The sequence below is a fragment of the Phocoena phocoena genome, chromosome 14 (genome assembly GCF_963924675.1).
Source record: "Phocoena phocoena chromosome 14, mPhoPho1.1, whole genome shotgun sequence".
Classification (NCBI taxonomy): domain Eukaryota; kingdom Metazoa; phylum Chordata; class Mammalia; order Artiodactyla; family Phocoenidae; genus Phocoena; species Phocoena phocoena.
The window spans coordinates 55,532,804-55,547,972 of record NC_089232.1 but is presented as its reverse complement, the minus strand read 5'-3'; the positions used below and the strand labels follow the sequence as shown (position 1 = coordinate 55,547,972).

The following is a 15,169-nucleotide window of genomic DNA, read 5'->3' as shown; positions in this document are numbered from 1 at the left end:
GGAGGATGTATTTGATCACAATATTGTGAAATATAGAAGCACTTTGGTTAGGATGTAATATGATTTCAGTTTTAAGGGGCAATATTTCTACAAGACTATTTCTCACTTTAAAATACTGCCGCTGAACTTCATAAAACTGACAACTTTACTGCAGCACATATACTTATTTCTTTTTCTCTGAGTGTATCTGTAAGCCCAGAGAAATTTTGAAAATATGTTCTCAAATTTGTTTGAAATTGGAAATGACAGTAGCATTTTATTGTAATCTGTGTGTTTTTGCAATGAACTCTGTAGTGAACATTTGACCTTGAGATCTCTCAGAATTCATAAAGAATAGGAGGGTAGGAGCCTGGGCCCCAGCTGCAGTAAATTACAGCCTAACTGAATATTGATTGTATTCTAGACTGTAGTCAAAAAGAAATAAGAGCTTCAGTGTTCATAACTCAAGGTTTTTAATACTTTCATATGTGAAGGTAAAGTAAGTACTACTAAGAATGTTGACCGTTATGGATTCATGGACTCCCTTGGGCTGAGAATGCATTTCCAAGTTATCTGGTCCACCTCACATGTGGACTGCCCTGCACCTGCAGAGCTTCACCATCAGTCGAACGTGAGGGTGTTTAGGATGGGGCTGGGTGATTTTGCACTTAGCCTGTGCCTCAGGAAGAGGGTTTGGAGGACTATGTTTAACTGTCTTTTAAGTTATGTTGTGGCTTTTTAAATTTTGGGGATTAGTTTCTTAAGGTTAATCAGAGTTAAGTATGGTTTTAGTCATTAAAGCTCTCTGATCACTTTAGTTTAATTTTTAATTGATGCCAATGAGTTATTTTATGTTTGACATTTGTTTCACTTGGAACTTTTACAAATGTTACTCGTCCTGATTTGAATTTTTAAGCTCTCTGATTATCCTGCAGTTGTGGTTGGCACAGTAAATGACAGTGATCTTACAATTATGCTGTCTCTAGTTTTGTTTTATAAACTACTTGAATCTAATATTCAGTATAGATGACTTTTATTTTTCTTATTTCTTAGACTGCAACTGGCAACGTGGAAGCAAAAGTAGTGTGCTTTTATAGACGACGAGATATTTCCAACACGCTTATAATGCTTGCAGACAAGCATGCTAGTAAGTTAATTGTCTTTTTCTTGGAAAATTAAAATGTGTTTTGAGTCTTTTGTTTTCCATGATATGAGGAAAAGTACTTTATGTTACCTGTAGCTTTTTGGTTTCCCATTTGTCTTCCTCTTAGTTTAGATGGGAGTAGGTTTTTGGGTGGTTCTTGGTTTTAGTGTATATTTTTTAGGATGCAACATATGTTTATTAGTTAGTCGAAATGTTGAAATAGAAGTCTTTGCACATAGGCTTTAGTGGACAACTGGAGCAGTGCTTTGCCATCTCCAATTTTCCATGGCGATTTGAAGGTTTGAATATGAGGAAATTTATACTTCACTGGTATTTTGGAGGACTTCTTTTTCCCTCCTCTCTAAAACAACTGGGTTGTATTTACAGTTTTTAAAATTCTGAGTATTTATTATATATTTATAGTATTAGGTATGTGTGGAAAAAAAAGTTTGCTAAAGAAAGAAGTGCAATGTGATAGATATGGAAAAAAATTCTTGCAGATAGCAACTCTGAGCATTTCTTTGTAGTTTAATCTTCATTGTGTGCTTCTCCCTCCGCAGTCAACAGCTTTGACATATTTTAGCCCCTTTGATTTTTTTTTAAACAATCAATAAAAAAGTGATCTAAATTTTAAGAAAGAAGTATAAGTACTTTATTTTGAAAGCCATTTTTTTTTTTTTTTTTTTTTTTAATTTATTTTATTTTTGGCTGCTTTGGGTCTTCGCCGCTGTGCAGGCCTTCTCTAGTTGTGGCGAGCGGGGGCCACCCTCTGCTGCAGTGCGTAGGCTTCTCACTGTAGTGGCCTCTCCTGTTGCGGATCATGGGCTCTAGGCGCACGGGCTTCAGCAGCTGCGGCACGTGGGCTCAGCAGTTGTGGCTCGTGGGCTCTAGAGCACAGGCTCAGTACTTGTGGCACACAGACCCAGCTGTTCCGCGGCATGTGGGATCTTCCCGGACCAGGGCTCGAACCCGTGTCCCCTGCATCGGCAGGCGGACTCCCAACCACTGAGCCACCAGGGAAGCCCTGAAAGCCATTTTTGTCCTACAAAATATGTAATGAGACTAGGACCATATGTAAATGTATTTTTCAGTTTAATACTGTAGTGTCTCAAACTCTGGTCTTGGGGTTCCTGAAGCTTTTGGAATGTTTTGGTAATGGGGGAAGGGAGGCTGTTGGCGCACAGGTTTGTTCTGTGTCTGCCTGAGAATGATTTCCCTACTGGATGTCTGTCTCATAAGTTAAATTCCTACTATATTTCTGCTGTAGTTCATAGAGTTTTTCAGTTTCTTTCCATTTTTGTAGAGAAAGTGTTAATTATGATATGGGTTATTCTGTAGTATTTACAAATTATATATTCACAGATTCAGGGTAAACATATTTGCTCCTCATGTATGAGACCAAAGTATTGCTTTTTAAAATGACATACTAATCAGTTATTTTAGCTATACCTGAAATCTAGAAATTCAGTGTGTTATTAAAGTATCTGTGCAAAATTATTTGGATTTTATTCACCATTTACAACATAAACTTAAAGATAAAATGTCTCATTTATATTCATGTACTTTTGGATTTAATTTAGCTTCTAACGTAGCTTCTAAAGTTGTTGCAAAGGTAGTGAAGTGTAAAGATGGTTGGACATCTGTTGACTGTTCATGGAGGGTCTCAGCATGGCTGCCTTTTTTGGTGCTGTTTTAGGCTTGTAAATGTAGAAAATCAGGCTTTTTAGAATTGATGAGGCTCTTAGTATTGACTCAGAGAAATGAAATTTTAAGAAACTTAAGAACCAATGAAATTATATAATGGCAGTCATGCAGTTTAAAGAAAGACCTGGGTTCAGATTCTGGTTGGTGACTTGTTGCTTGCCTTAGGAAAATGTCTTAACTTCTCACTCATCTGCATTTTCCTCATTTGTAAAATGAGGTTGAAAAAATCACCTCTTTTTTAAAGTAAATATTTATTATTTATTCATATTGGCTGCGCTGGGTCTTAGTTGTGGCACGTGGGATCTTCATTGCGGCCTGCGGTATCTTTTTTAGTTGCGACATGCAGGATGTGTGGACTTCTTAGTTGCAGCATGCGGGCTTCTTAGTTGCAGCATGCATGCAGGATCTAGTTTCCCGACCAGGGATCAAACCCGGGCTCCCTGCATTGGGAGCGTGGAGTCTTACCCCTGGACCACCCGGGAAGTCCCCATTTTGAATCATATGTATTTTACCACAGTTAAAAAAAATTAACGGTGGGAATTCCCTGGCGGTCCAGTGGTTAGGACTCTGTGCGTTCACTACCAAGGACACAGGTTCGATCCCTGGTCAGGGAACTAAGAACCCACAGGCCACGAAGCGTGGCCAAAAAAATTTTTTTTAAAAAAATCTAAAATTGTATACATTAAGGAAAAAAATTAAAAACAAAATTAAGGGAAAAATTATGCCAGCATTGATGTGAAGCTTAAATGACCTAAGGAATGGCTTATAATGGGTGCTTAACAAATGTCAGTTGGTTTTTCTCTCTCTGTGATTTGTAGATCATCTCTTTGGGTGGATTACTTCTATCTACATTTACCTGTTTTCTTCCATTATTTATTGATTTTACTCTCGAAGGTAACTATATGTCCATATACAGTAGAGTTAGAGGTATCAACTGTATTTCTGTTTTTGTATTGACTAAAACTTCACATGAGGCAAATAAAATTGCCTGAATGGTTCATGCTTTATAAAGAGGTTTTAAGGGGGATTAATGGAGAGAGTGTCATATATTAGAAACATTCCAAAACTAGAGTCCTGGATGTGGGTGCCTCTTTTTTTTTTAAATAAATTTATTTTATCTTTTTATTTTTGGCTGCATTGAGTCTTCGTTGCTGTGTGTGGGCTTTCTCTAGTTGCAGTGAGCGGGGTCTACTCTTCGTCGTGGAGCGGGGGCTTCTCATTGAGGTGGCTTCTCTTGTTGCGAAGCATGGGCTCTATGTGTGTGGGCTTCAATAGTTGTGGCACACAGCCTCAGTAGTTGTGGCTCACGGGCTCAGTATTTGTATCTCTTGGGCTCTAGAGCGCAGGCTCAGTAGTTGTGGCGCATGGGCTTAGTTGCTCCGCAGCATGTGGGATATTTCGGACCAGGGCTCGAACCCGTGTCCCCTGCATTGGCAGGCGGATTCTCAACCACTGTGCCACTAGGGATGTCCCTCATTGTGGACTTCTTTAAAACTTTTTATTGCAGAAAATTTCAAACATAGAAAAGTACAGAGAATAGTATAATACACCTGATGTTTCCATTATTCTACTTTAACAGTTATTACTACATGACCAATTATTTCATCTAGACCCCTACTTGTCCCATTATTTTGAAGCTCATCAGAGAAATCTTACTTTTTCATTTGTAAATATTTCAGAATGTATTTCTGAAAGATATGGCTCATTCAAACTTACAGGAAATGCCAAGAATATACAAGGAACTCCAGTATGCCCTTTACCCAGATTCAACAATTAACATTTTGTCATTTTTTATATATATAATATATATATTCTTTATTATATATATATTTTTCCTGAACCATTGGAGAGTAAATTGGAGACTTTAGAGTGTTTTTCCTAAATGTACGAAAATTCTCTTACATAACCACAGTGTGGTAAACATCTCAGGAACCCTAATATTTACACAAAGCTATTGTCTCATTCGCAATCCTTATTCAAATTTCGTGTCTCAGCAGTGTTCTGCGTAGCTATGTATTTTTTCCTTAGTCTAGGATAAAATCCAGAATCACACGTTGTATTTTATTTTAATTAATTAATTTATTTTTGGCTGCGTTGGGTCTTCATTGCTGCATGTGGGCGTTCTCTATTTGTGGCCAGCAGAGGCTCCTCTTTGTTGCAGTGCGCGGGCTTCTCGTTGTGGTGGCTTCTTTTGTCACGGAGCATGGGCTCTAGGCACGCAGGTTTTAGTAGTCGCAGCACGCAGGCTCAGTAGTTGTGGCTCACGAGCTCTAGAGCTCGGGCTCAGTAGTTGTGGTGCATGGGCTTAGCTGCTCATGGCACGTGGGATCTTCCCGGTCCAGGGCTCGAACCCGTGTCCCCTGTATTGGCAGGTGGATTCTTAACCACTGCGCCACAAGGAAAGTCCTCACACATTGTATTTTATTGTCATGTATCCTTGATATAGAACCAGCTCAGTCTTTGTGTTTTTTTTTTTTTTTGGTCACGCCATGCGGCATGCAGGATTAGTTCCCCGACCAGGGATCAAACCCGTGCCCCCTGCAGTGGAAGAGTGGAGTCTTAATCACTGGACTGCCAGGAAAGTCCCTTTGTGTTTTTTTTTTTTGTTTTTCTTTTTCACCCCCGCAGCCTCTCACTGCTGTGGCCTCTCCTGCTGCGGAGCGCAGGCTCTGGATGCGCAGGCCCAGCGGCCATGTCTCACGGGCCCAGCCGCTCCGCGGCATGTGGGATCTTCCCGGACTGGGGCACAAACCCTCATCCCCTGCATTGGCAGGTGGACTCTCAACCACTGCGCTACCAGGGAAGCCCCCCTTTGTGGTTTTTGAAGAAAACAGGCCATTTATTTTGTTGAATGTGGCTCAGTTTGTGTTTGTGTAATGTTTCCTCATAATTAGATTCAGGTTATGTATTTTTTGTAGGGATGCCATAGAGGTGATGATGTGTCCTTCAAAATCCGTTGGGACAAACCCATGTAATTGGATTTGTCTTAATAATGGTGATGTTAGGTTTGATGACTTGGTAAAGGTGGTGTTCCTTTGTATCCAGTAAGTTATTTTGGGGGAGGTACCTGGCAACTATGTAAACATCTTGTTTTTGGTCAAACATTAATGCATTTGTTTTAGCATCCATTGATCATTTAGGATTCTGTGTAAACATTACTGTCCTTGAATATCTAGTTAGTTTTCACATTTTTTCTTTTAGAATATTTTTTCTTTCTTTTTTTTTTTTTTTGTGGTACGCGGCCTCTCACTGTTGTGGCCTCTCCCGTTGCGGAGCACAGGCTCCGGACGCGCAGGCTCAGCGGCCATGGTTCACGGGCCCAGCCGCTCCGTGGCATGTGGGATCTTCCCGGACCGGGGCACGAACCCGTGTCCCCTGCATCGGCAGGCGGACTCTCAACCACTGTGCCACCAGGGAAACCCTATTTTTTCTTTTTTTATAGTTTGTTTAAATTGGGCTCCAAATAAGTTGAGTATGATTGGTTGGTAAGACTCTGAAGTCTTTTTTGCTTGTCCATTTAAATAATTGATACATAATTCACATAGCATAAAATCCATGCTTTTAGATGGCACAATTTAGTGGTTTTCAGGATACTCACAAAGTTGTAAAACCGTCGCCACTACTAATTTCAGATTATTTTCATCACCCCAAAAAGAGGCCAGTTACTCCCTATTCTCCCCTATTGCTATCAGGCAACCACTGATCTACTTTCTTTCTCTGTAGAGTTGCCTTTTCTGGACATTTCATATAAATGGAATCATACAGTATGTGTTTTTTGTGTCTGGCTTTTTTTTTTGCGGTACACGGGTCTCTCACCGCTGCGGCCCCTCCTGCTGCGGAGCACAGGCTCCGGACGCGCAGGCTCAGCGGCCGTGGCTTACGGGCCCAGCCGCTCCACGGCACGTGGGATCTTTCCGGACCTGGGCACAAACCCGTGTCCCCTGCACTGGCAGGCGGACTCTCAGCCACTGCGCCACCAGGGAAGCCCTATGTCTGGCTTCTTTTTACTTAGCCTAATGTTTTCAAGTTTATTCCATGTCATAGCGTGAATTCTTTCATTCCTTTTTTTTTTAATAGCTCTTTATTGGAGTATAATTGCTTCACAATACTGTGTTAGTTTCTGTTGCACAACAAAGCAGATCAGCCATATGCACACACATGTCCCCATATCCCCTCTCTCTTGCGTCTCCCTCCCACCCTCCCTATCCCACCCCCTCTAGGTGGTCACAAAGCACTGAGCTGATCTCCCTGTGCTATGTGGCTGCTTCCCACTAGCTATCTATTTTACATTTGGCAGTGTATATATGTCCATGCCACTCTCACTTCATCCCAGCTTCTCCTTCCCCCTCCCCGTGTCCTCAAGTCCATTCTCTACATCTGCGTCTTTTTTTTTTTTTCATCTGTGTCTTTATTTGTGTCCTGCCCCTAGGTTCTTCAGAACCACTTTTTTTAGATTCCATATATATGTGTTAGGATATGGTATTTGTTTTTCTTTTTCTGACTTACTTCACTCTTTATGACAGACTGTAGGTCCATCCACCTTACTACAAATAACTCAATTTTGTTTCTTTTTATGGCTGAGTAATATTCCATTGTATGTATGTGCCACAACTTCTTTATCCATTCATCTTTTGATGGACATTTAGGTTGGTTCCATGTCCTGGCTATTGTAAATACTGCTGCAGTGAACATTGTGGTACATATCTCTTTTTGAATTATGGTTTTCTCAGGGTATATGCCCAGTAGTGAGATTGCTGGATCATATGGTAGTTCTATTTTTAGTTTTTAAAGGAACCTCCATGCTGTTTTCCATAGTGGTGGTATCAATTTACATTCCCACCAACAGTGCAGGAGGGTTCCCTTTTCACCACACCCTTTCCAGCATTTATTGTTTCTGGCTTTTTTGATAATGGCCATTTTGATCGTCATGAGGTGATAACCTCATTGTAGTTTTGATTTTCATTTCTCTAATAATTAGTGATGTTGAGCATCTTTTAAACAACACCCATATATATGCCATCTACAAAAGATCCACTTCAGACCTAGGAACACATACACACTGAAAGTGAAGGGATGCAAAAAGATACTCCATGCAAATGGAAATCAAAAGAAAGCTGGAGTAGTAATACTCGTATCAGATAAAGTAGACTTTAAAATAGTGTTACAAGAGATAAGGAGGGACACTACATAATGATCAAAGGATCAATCTGAGAAGATATAACAATTATAAATGTTTATGCACCCAACATAGGAGCACCTCAGTACATAAGGCAGATGCTAACTAACAGCCATGAAAGGAGAAATGGACAATAACACAATAATAGTGGGGGACATTAACACCCCACTTACACCAATGGACAGATCATTCAAACAGAAAATAAATAAGGAGACACAAGCTGTAAATGACACAATAGACCAGATAAATCTAATTGATATTTATAGAACATTGCAACCCAAAGTGGTAGACTACACTTTCTTCTCAAGTGCACATGGAATATTCTCCAGGATAGATCACATGTTGGGTCACAAATCAAGTCTCAGAAAATTTAAGAAAATTGAAATCAAATCAAGCATGTTTTCTGACCACAACGCTATGAGATTGGAAATCAATTACAGGAAGAAAACTGTAAAAAACACAAGTACGTGGAGGCTAAACAGTGCGTTACTTAATAACCAAGAGATCACTTCATTCCTTTTTATAGCTAAATACCACATTGGGTGGATGTACTACATTTTTTTATCTTTTCATCAGTTGATGGACATTTGGATTGTTTCCACTTTCTGGTTATTATGAATAATGGTGTTATGAACATTCCTGTACAAGTTTTTGTGTGGACATCCTTAAGTCTTTTAATCTTTTTTTTTTTTTTTTTTTTTGCGGTACGCGGGCCTCTTACTGCCGCGGCCTCCCCCGTTGTGGAGCACAAGGTTCTGGACGTGCAGGCTCAGCGGCCATGGCTTACGGGCCAAGCCGCTCCGCGGCATGTGGGATCTTCCCGGACCAGGGCACGAACCCGTGTCCCCTGCATCGGTAGGCGGACTCTCAGCCACTACGCCACCAGGAAAGCCCAGTCTTTTAATCTTTGGATACATATTATTTCATATTCTCTCTCTCAGTATTTTGTTGAAGATAGCAGGTGGTTAATCCTGTTGAGTTTCTTTTGGCTTGGAGTTTTTTCATTGCATCTCTCTTGTGTCCTTTACCATGCTTCTTTGTAGATGGATAGTTAGATACAGATTCTAGAGGATCGAATCTAGGTTTATTTTTCTGGGGTGTTGGGTACAAGATCACTTCATGGGTAGCATTGTGTACTTCTGTCATGAGGTCTGTAATGTATCATTGCCTGTTTTCTCTGTATTTATTTATTTTATTATAAAAAATTTTTTTTTTAATTTAGTTTATTTTTGGCTGCATTGGGTCTTTGTTGCTGCGCTTGGGCTTTCTCTAGTTGCGGCGAGCAGGGACTACTCTTTGTTGCGGTGCGCAGGCTTCTCATTGTGGTGGCTTCTCTTGTTGCCGTGTATGGTCTCTAGGCACGCGGGCTCAGTAGTTGTGGCTCAGAGGCTCTAGTGTACAGGCTCAGTAGTTCTGGCACATGGGGTTAGTTGCTCCGTAGCACGTGGGATCTTCCCGGACCAGGGCTTGAATCCGTGTCCCCTGCACTGGCAGGTGGATTCTTAGCCACTGCACCACCAGGGAAGCCCAGTGTTAAGTTCTTTAACGATGGTTTTGATCATCTTTACAGCTTTCGTGTATCTTGTTCATTATATATATATAGTTGCTCCACAACTGTTTGTAGCTTTAAATTTACCAAGGGAACAAATTTGAAGAACAGCCAGGCTACCAGTTGTTTTGTTTTAGCATCTTGGTTGGCTGAAAAGAGTCTCTGGTGTTTATCTATCTATCTGTCTGTCTGTCTGTCTATCTATCTGTGGTGTTTTAAAACATGGTCCTCAACTTCTTTGACATTCCTTCCATTGATAGATGAAGTCCATGTCTTCTCCACTTGGATCTTGCTGGGGTTGTGACCAGAACAGTATTGTGGAAGTAATGCTGTCTGACTCTTCAAGGCTAGGTCAGAAAAGGCCATGAAGCTTCTACCTGCTTTTCTTGGAATGTTTGCTCTCAGGATAGTTCTCCTTGGAACTTAGCCACTATACTGTGAGAAAACCAGGCTACATGGTGAGGCCCTTTGTAGGTGCTAAGGTTGATGGTCTGTCCTATCTGAGCCCAGGTGCCAGACATATGCCTGAAGGAGCCACCAGCTGATCCAGGCTCAGCCATTTGAGTTCCTCTTGAGGCCCCAGTTATTGTGAAGCACAGACAAGAGTTCTGTGCTGTGCCCTGTCTGAATTCCTCACCCACTGAATCAGCAAAGTAGAATGTTTGTTTTGTGCCACTAAGTTTTGGGATGATTTGTAACTCAACAGTAGACGATATAACTGGAATAGGATCATAATAGGTTTTTCTGTAATGGGATATTTTCAGTGACAGTTTAAAATCAATATTTAAGCTTATGACTGCCAACTAAAAGTATTTAATGAACTATTAGTTTTCTTTAAGTAAACTTCATTTTCTTTTGACAGACTGATAAATGAAGAGATTTTTGCCCCAGTGCCTTACTCCTTATAAATGTTTTTTGGTCACTTTGAGCACAAGTCAGGAAAAATGCCCTCTTTATTATTCTGAAGTGAAATTTATTGATAGTATAACTTATACATATAATGTATAAACAAAATTAAAACTCAGTATTATGTTCTGACTGCAATATAAAAGAGAAAAAACTTATATATAATAGGATCATATATACTGTATTTCAATATGTGTAAATGCTGAGGCATGACAATAGTGGAAGCTGTAACGAAATTGTGGAATGTTTGCATATATGCATAGAATCACTAGCAATGCAGCGGTTATAAATTAGACTGATAGTTTGTACTAGGAACTATTTCCTGAGATTTTTTTCAAAATGGTACTATTGGTAAGTTTTGAGCAAAACAAAATACAGTCTTTCCTCTTTTTACATGATGGCTACATTGCTGGAAAAGTCAGTTATATTAAAACCATACCCCAAATGTTTTGTGTTCTCATACATAGAATGGAATTAGTTCTAGGCTCAGGTAACAGAATCATGTTTTTCACTTACATAAATGTCCAGAGGGACATTTCAGAGTCATATGAATCACAGACTGTCCTCTGCTGTCTACCTATATATCTTGGGATATCTAACATCCTTGTCTTCCATCTATGAAATGTTAATACTGCTCCCATTGTGGTAGTACTGCCACCACCTCACCCTTCCCAAAGGAGTCCTTGGGGTGTAGACTAGTACACATTTAAGAACCAGGGCACTAAATGCAGTATAATAAAACAAAAACTATGTCTGTATTGTTGACTAACACATTTGCTCACATTCACTGTAACTTTGGGAACATGGAAGTTACTCGGTATGTACAAATTAAACAAAAAAAAAGCTCTTAATAGTTTACCTAATTCCTCCAAATTAGAGATTAAAGTTGCAAGTAATAAAAAAGTTAAAAGTTAAAGTTACTTATATTCGGCTAGGATTGATACAGGCTTTTTTTAAAAATTAATTAATTTAGTCTGTTTTTGGCTGCGTTGGGTTTTCGTTGCTGCATGCGGGCTTTCTCTAGTTGTGGCGAGCGGGTACTACTCCTCATTGCAGTGCGTGGGCTTCTCATTGCAGTGGCTTCTCTTATGGAGCACCGGCTCTAGGTGCACGGGCTTCAGTAGTTGTGGCGCATGGGCTTCAGTAATTGTGGTGCACAGGCTTAGTTGCTCCGCGGCATGTGGGATCTGCCTGCCAATGCAGGGGACACGGGCTCAGTAGTTGTGTCTCGTGGGCTCTAGAGCGCAGGCTTAGTAGCTGTGGCGCACGGGCCTAGTTGCTCCGCGGCATATGGGATCTTCTCGGACCAGGGATCGAACCGATGTCACCTGCATTGTCAGGTGGATTGTTAACCACTGCGCCACCAGGGAAGTCCCTCCCTTATACATTTGAAAGTTGACATCTAAAATTTTTCATCAAAAATTTAAATAGTTGTGGGCTTCCCTGTAGAGAACAAATGTATGGACACCAAGGGGGAAAATGGCAGGGGTTGGGGATGGTGGTGTGATGAATTGGGCGATTGGGATTGCCGTGTATACACTGATGTGTTTAAAATTGATGACTAAAAAGAACCTACTGTATAAAAAAGTAAATAAAATTCAAAAATTAAAAATAAATAAATGGCTATGGAATTCCTTGGCCATCCAGTGGTTAGGACTCCGCGTGTCCACTACTGGGGGCCGGGGTTCATCCCTGGTCAGGGAACTAAGATCCAGAAAGCTGCTTGGTACAGTATAGCCAGAAAAAAAAAAGAAATACTGTAACAATTTGCCCACCATCACAGGTTAAAAAAAAAAAAAGCATGAACAAGCTCCTGTTGAACAGTTTGAAATTTTACGTGATCCTTTTCTCTCCTTGAGCTCTTTTCCATTTTGCTTTCTCTGCAGTATTCTAGCCTAAATGTATTTTATGCTTGAAAAGTTTTGTTTATCATCATATTACTCTGCAACAAAAATTAAACATAAATTAAAATTTTAAAACACTTTGTATTTCTTGACTTTATAAGGCTCAGTCTTAATTTCTTTTGGATTTATTATAATTATAGTACAATTACTGTAAAAAGTTTGATAATTACTAAACATAAAAATACATTTTTACTGGAAATCATCTCTTAACGAGATGGGTGGGGATTCTTCTCACCTTATGTAGTTAACAAATTCTTGCATTAATGTAACTCTTTGCTAGAATGAGAGGGTTTGGTATTGATTCTGTTCCTGATTTTTGTGTTTATAGGTGTAGTTTCTGACAAAATTTTTTCATCTAAGTAGATGAGAATGGTGCCGTTTTCCTCATTTATTCATTTATCAAATATATTTTGAGCTCCTCCTGTGTTATGGAGACTCCTCTAAGTTCTGGTGATAAGCACTGAACAAGCAGAAGTCCCGGCCCTCAGAGTTTACAAGTGTCTCTTTGTTCTTCTGAGTTGTATGTGAAAAATCATATAGCAGTTTTTCATCAAAAGTGATTTTTAATGATTTAGCAGCTGACAATTCAATTATGTCCTATTTCAGTCTTGTTGAAAGCAGAGAATTTGAAACCACCAGAGTTGGAAGAGGTTTGTTACCCAGTCATTAGTCATTCATGATCTCATTTTTTGAGAAGCAGAATAAAAAGGCTTTACCAAGACCTAACAAATGACTGTTAATTTTACTTCCTACTCTTTGACCTACGTAGATTGTATCACTTAGGGGTCTACCAGATGAACAACTAGTTGGAGATTTTGTGTATATATAAATACATAATATCCTATACACGTATGTAATCTCCAACTGGTTTGTATAAATATATAAAGAGATTTATTTATTGCAAAATGAATAAATTATTGTGGGTCTGGCCAGGTGGGATTTCTTCTTCCTCAGGGAAATCTCAGGTTTTTTTTTTTTTTTTTGCGATACGCTGGGCCTCTCACTGTTGTGGCCTCTCCCACTGCGGAGCACAGGCTCTGGACGCGCAGGCTCAGCGGCCATGGCTCACGGGCCCAGCTGCTCCGCGGGATGTGGGATCTTCCCGGACCGGGGCACGAACCCGTGTCCCCTGCATCGGCAGGCGGACTCTTAATCACTGCGCCACCAGGGAAGCCCAAGGAAATCTCAGTTTTGCTCCTGAGATCTTTCATTTGATTGTATGAGACCCACCCAGATTATTGAGGATAATCTCCTTTATTCAGAGTCAGCTGATGGTAATCCCATCTACAAAATACTTTCACAGCAACACCTAGTTAATATTTGAATAACTAGGGACTATAGCCTAGCCAGTTTGACACATAAAACTAACCATCATAGGGACCTTATTTAAACCAGTATACTCAGAAAGGTTTGGGAAAGTTGAAATAATGTTCATTTAAATATACCTTTGCGGAACTTCCCTGGTGGCGCAGTGGGTAAGAATCCGCTTGCCAATGGAGGGGACAGGGGTTCGAGCCCTGGTCCGGGAAGATCCCACATGCCGCGGAGCAGCTAAACCTGTGCACCACAACTACTGAGCCTGTGCTCTAGAGCCCGCGAGCCACAGCTACTGAAACCCACACACCTAGAGCCCATGCTCTGCAACAGGAGAAGCCACCACAATGAGAACCCCGCACACCACAGCGAAGACCCAACACAGCCAAAAATATAAAAATAAACCTTTGCATTTTAAATTTAAGTCTGATAAAATGTTTGGATCTTATACCATTTGTGTACTTATATATTTAAATATATATGACATGTAAATTGATATATAAAGTATAATATGAACTGTATTTAAATATATGTACATCAGATTGTTGGAACCGTGGATTTCATTTATTCAATGGAAAATGACTAACAGTAAAACTTTAATGATAAAGCCAGTCCTTATTGACAAAAACCAGGCAGCTAAATCAAACTTTCTGTCAAGTCTTTTTCCAATTTTAATAAATGAGTACTGTGCATCCCCAAGGCAACCATCTCCTTCTGAATTCTAAGATAGATTCCTGGATAATGCTCAGAGCCTTGCTGTGATGAACGAAGGCCATCAGCATTTTTTGCAGACTCTGTTTTTTTTTATCTTGGGACTGTTCAGGTGTGTTTTTTTTTTTTAATAAATTTATTTTATTTTTGACTGTGTTGGGTCTTCGTTGCTGCACGTGGGCTTTCTCTAGTTGTGGTGAGCAGGGGCTACTCTTCACTGCAGTGCACGGGCTTCTCATTGCAGTGGCTTCTCGTTGCGGAGCATGGGCTCTAGGCGCGCGAGCTTCAGTAGTTGTGGCTCATGGGCTCTAGAGCACAGGCTCAGTAGTTGTGGCGCACGGGCTTAATTGCTCCACAGCATGTGGGATATTCCCGGACCAGGGCTTGAACCCGTGTTCCCTGCGTTGGCAGGCGGATTCTTAACCACTGCGCCACCAGGGAAGCCCAGGAATGGTGTATTTTTTTATTACCATCCAGGGGTTGGAAAAAGTGAAGTCTTTAAGTATAAATTGTTCATATATCTATCAGTTGATCAACACGTAGATATGTGATGCCATAGTCTCAAATATTTCTGAATTCATAACATGCTAACATTGGCCAAAATACCCCAATTCTATTACCATACTTTGTTGTGACTAAAGTATGTGTAAGACACAAAACCGTATTCTGCGAATTTCTGATATCTTTATCGTGTCCCTGTTTTGTCACCAGTGGTCTCCTTGTTTGGTGCTCTGGTGGTTTTTACTCCCTTGGGCTGTGCTGTACTTTAAGATTTAGAGTGG

At 40.3% G+C, this 15,169-nt stretch overlaps 1 protein-coding gene across 2 annotated transcripts in view; it reads left to right on the top strand.

Annotated features, from left to right (window-relative positions):
- MTA3 (metastasis associated 1 family member 3) overlaps positions 1-15,169 on the top strand; it is a 128,459-nt gene that overhangs the window by 9,773 nt on the left and 103,517 nt on the right. For both annotated transcript variants that reach the window (XM_065890997.1, XM_065890996.1), the window contains exon 3: positions 1,033-1,126. In XM_065890997.1, coding sequence (XP_065747069.1) covers positions 1,033-1,126 — 94 coding nt within the window. The remainder of the gene's footprint in view (positions 1-1,032; positions 1,127-15,169) is intronic.